General features: G+C 33.6%; 1 protein-coding gene across 2 annotated transcripts in view; it reads left to right on the plus strand.

The window, feature by feature from the left end:
• The window catches only part of PTPN2 (protein tyrosine phosphatase, non-receptor type 2), a 71,065-nt gene extending 67,603 nt beyond the window's left edge, over window positions 1–3,462 (plus strand). The window contains exon 10 of one of the 2 annotated variants that reach the window (XM_006909215.2): window positions 3,092–3,462. In XM_006909215.2, coding sequence (XP_006909277.1) covers window positions 3,092–3,113 — 22 coding nt within the window. In that variant the 3' untranslated portion in view covers window positions 3,114–3,462. Of the gene's footprint in view, window positions 1–2,293; window positions 2,479–3,091 lie in introns of those variants that run through there. The other variant, XM_025044898.1, reaches the window with a different exon arrangement.
• Window positions 3,463–4,212: the final 750 nt, after the last annotated feature.

A 4,212-nucleotide genomic window follows, 5' to 3' on the forward strand; every position in this document is an offset into this window, starting at 1 on the left:
GAGAATTTTTCCTCACTGTCACTGCTGACCCTCTTCTCATGTCATGTGCCATTTACTCCATGACAGAGCATTGCCAGGTATAGGCAGTGAATCAGACAAGAAGCCCTGCTTGGTTTGAGAGGCTTTGTCCTTATCGGGAACACCCTAACAATGAAAAAATTTTTAAGAGCTCTGACCGTATCTGTGCAGTTCATTGAGAGAATGAAAAGTACAATCTTTTGAACTCTTTCTATTTTGGTTTTAGTTTAGAGTGGAATATGGAAATTATAGAATATAGGATATTACAGAGTCAAATTTTGTCTGGTTTTCTAGTACGTAGTATGTTTTGAGACCTGTAAGGAAAATTGCATAGGATTTTTTTTTCCTTATAGAGACCATTTCTTAAAGAAAAGCATCAATTCTTTATTGTTGCTCTAATTTGGCATAGATGTTTTAGACACATGATGATGCTGATATTTCAAATTACTACTATAAAAAAATTCAAAATTATGACTTTGCAAAGTTATTTTGAGTTTGGTGAATTCATGAGAGGGAAACTAGGTAAGTTCATTTTGTTTATAAGGCAATGTTTTGCTCAACTTAGATGTTTTTGTTAGTCTTTTCAGTAAACTATTACTGTGAATATCTGGTGGCAAAATATTTTGGGTGCAGTTTTGACTTTCTATTACTTCAGATGTGGAGCCATCGTGGGAAGATTTTGTCTGTAAGTCCAGTGCTTGTATCCAGTCCAGCATTAGGACAGTTGGCAGTATATGAGGGCCGCTTCTCCAAAGAAAGTGCAAACAGGGCTAATTTCATTTCATTTTATTTGTTTGAACTCATTTTACTTTTGCCTTGTTAAATAAAACAGCAAAAAAATTTTCAGGTGAACATTTTTTTTTCCTAAAATGAAGCCCATTTGTCTTTTCAGTCTTGCAAATAAGTACAGTCTTAAAATAGTTAAGACTACCAGTGATTTCATCTTATTTTCTTGTCCCCCAGAATAATCCTTACAAAGAAAAAAAAATAAGTGAATTTTAAAAAACAGCGTCAAGTTCTTACAGTTGTTTTAAGTCATAGTTCATCCTTGGTAAGTGTATCTTTAACACCCGGCTGGGAAAGACAACATTACATGTTGAACACCTACAGTTCTGCCAATCAGTTTAAATACATAACCTAAATTTAATCGCATATGCCTCTTGAGATACATCATGTTACCCCGATTTTCAGATAAGAAAACTGAGTCAAAGGATAAGTAACTTGCCCAATATTGCACAGCTAATACATGACAGAACTGAGATTCAAACTCCAATCTAGAATTCTAGTTACTCTAGACCTTATACTTTTTCCATTATGTCACACCAACTCTGTTTTTCTGCAATATTTAAACCAAATATTGAAGTGGGAAAACATCAGACAACTACTTTTCCCTGTTAAAATTTAAAGTAACCCTCTATTTATTAAGTGAAACAAATCAGAAGTTTTTCCTCTAACAATTGTTGTGAAACAATTTGAACTACCACTAGGCCAGAAAAATACTGGAATATCAGAATATTCTCTAAACCATTATTTCATTCATTTTGCTTGGTTGGATTAAGATTCTTTGCTTCAATGAGCAATTTTCTGAATGCATGTGAAATAAATATGTATTTTGCAGCAGTTAGAATCATTAAATACTTTTCCTTCAACCACTTGGGTTCAGGGTTACTACAGATCCCTGTAGTAAGCAGCCATAGTAGGTTTTTTTTTAATACACATTTTATTATTAGTTTCAAGTATACAGTACATTGGTTAGACGTTATGAAGCAGTCCCCCTGATTACTCTGTCACTCATCTGACTCTTCACGTAGCCATTCCATTACTGCTGACTGCATTCCCTATGCTGTGCTCCCCATCTCCATGGCCATCTCTCAACAGTAATTTGTACTCGAACCCTTCACCTCTTCCTCCCAGCCCCCAATCCCCCTCCTCTCTGGCAGTCATGAGCTTGTCCTCTGTATTTGTGAGTCTGTTTTCGATTAATTCCTTTTGTTCTTTAGATTCCACAGCCATAGTAGTTTTTGTGATCCACAGATGTCTAATCAGTGCTGGAAAATCAGAGAAAAGGGGTATTTAGAACACCAAAGCGCTTGGTACTGTTATTCTTTCCTTCAGTAGAAGGAGCCAGTAGTCATCAGGAAGCTCAATTTGCAGTATTTTGGGGTTTTTGACATTTGAGGTAAATATGTGGGTATGGTTTATATTTCCTATTTACATATGTGAAGATAAAATAATGACAAGTATTTAGTTTTTTTTTTTTTTTTTTTTGTCATAGGGAAGTTGGGGGAAGAATGAAAAGAACATTTACCTCAAAAGTTTGGCTATTTGCAAATACTGTGAAATAACATCAAAACTCAACTGCCCTTAAAATAGTTGTTTTATCTGTCTATCCCTTGTTTAAACTCTCATATTTCTTTACTTTTTGGCATTAAAATAACAATAAATCTGTCAATTACTTTGTCTGTGTTTTCTTTTATATTGATAGTAACTAAATCATGTCACTTCAGTTCTATATTGCTATAATTGTTAGTATTATCTTTTATACCTACAAAAAGTATGCTCCTAATAGTCTACAATTTAAGGATATGAGCCAATTTTATGTTCAAACATTACGTTAATAATATTTTTAGCAGTATGATTCAGTGGAAGTCCAAATTGGATTAGACTTTTGAAATGAATGAATGCCAAAGTATTGGTAAGTCTAGCACATACCATATAATCTTGCTAAACTGTTGTGGATACATTTTATTTTAATCTGTCTGTCAGTATCTCACATGGAGGTCATTTCTTGAGTAATACAGGATGACCCTAACAATTCATAATTAGAATATATATAAATTATGGTGCTTTAACATGAGTCTACCTCATACTACCAATTCTGTTTGAAAATCAAGCACTCAAACAGTTTTACCTAGATAACAGTGAAGCACTTAGTGTGGTTGAATGTGATATGTTGGAATGTTTCTTGGTTGCCTTTTTAGTTGTTAGTCCTTTTATGTTTGTGTGTATCTGTGTATGTCTGCGTGTTTGGTAAATATGAATCGAATAGATGACTTCTTATTTTATGTTTTAGGCCAAGATTGACAGACACCTAAATATTCATGACTTGAGAATATTCTGCAGCTTTAAATTTTGAACCATTGATGTGCAAAGCAAGAACTGAAGCCCACTCCGGAAACTAAAGTGAGGCTTGATAAACCTGTAGATTGCCTCACATTTGTCTGTTTACAAAGTAAACTTTACATCCAGGGAATGAAGAGCAACCACCAGCAGAAGACTTTGCAGAACCCTCTAATTTGATGTATTGTTAAGTTTTTTAATGTGTGTATGAAATGTGGAAAGATGTAAAGGAAATAAATTAGGAAAGACTACTTTGTATTGTACTGCCATTCCAACTGTATTTTTATACTTTTTGGCAGCATTAAATATTTTTATTAAATAGACTATGTTGGTTTGTGTGCATTACCTTAGGACAGTCCTGCTTCAAATAATGTTTTCCTAAGGATTTACTCAAATTTTTATAGCAGTTTACACTTAAATTGAAATTGGTTCATAACACTGGGCAATTGCTTCTTTTAACATTTTTTTAGTTACCTAGCATCAATAGTCTTTACATCATTATAAGTTAGTTGAAAACAACAAAGTTATTTTGTTTCTTGAAAAAATATTAATGTGGATAGTGATATTTAAATAAGTACAGCAACCCAATGCAGTTTTTAAAATCACACTGTTAGACATGCTTTCTTATGTTAGACATGCTTTCCCCAAACATTTCCTGTTATAAAGAGACCGAAGAGTCTTTCCTAAGTGAAGTCTTTTGACTTCTTTACCATCTAATTTCCCAGTTAAGGTATGGATTTGGTGTATGTATCCAGTTGTCAGGTTATTGGTGATACTCTTGTCCAAAGACACTCAAGCCTCTGCGTCAAACAAGCATCGCCTTAACTATATAAACAACTCAGTTTTTGTTTGCCATCTGTGTAAGTTTTATAACACTGTTCATTGAATACATCTATTGCATCTTTTAAAATTTTAGTAACTCGCCTTATGATTTTTCTTGTTTTCCAGGGCTTTTAGGCCTATTTTAGGAGTAAGCAAACTACTATGCCTGTTAAATCTTTCCTTAAGAATGCATGAAAAGTTTATTATGCCACAGAGTAGTACAGCAAAGATAATCCTCCCATTTTGTCAACA

Source organism: Pteropus alecto, unplaced genomic scaffold (genome assembly GCF_000325575.1).
Source record: "Pteropus alecto unplaced genomic scaffold, ASM32557v1 scaffold233, whole genome shotgun sequence".
Classification (NCBI taxonomy): domain Eukaryota; kingdom Metazoa; phylum Chordata; class Mammalia; order Chiroptera; family Pteropodidae; genus Pteropus; species Pteropus alecto.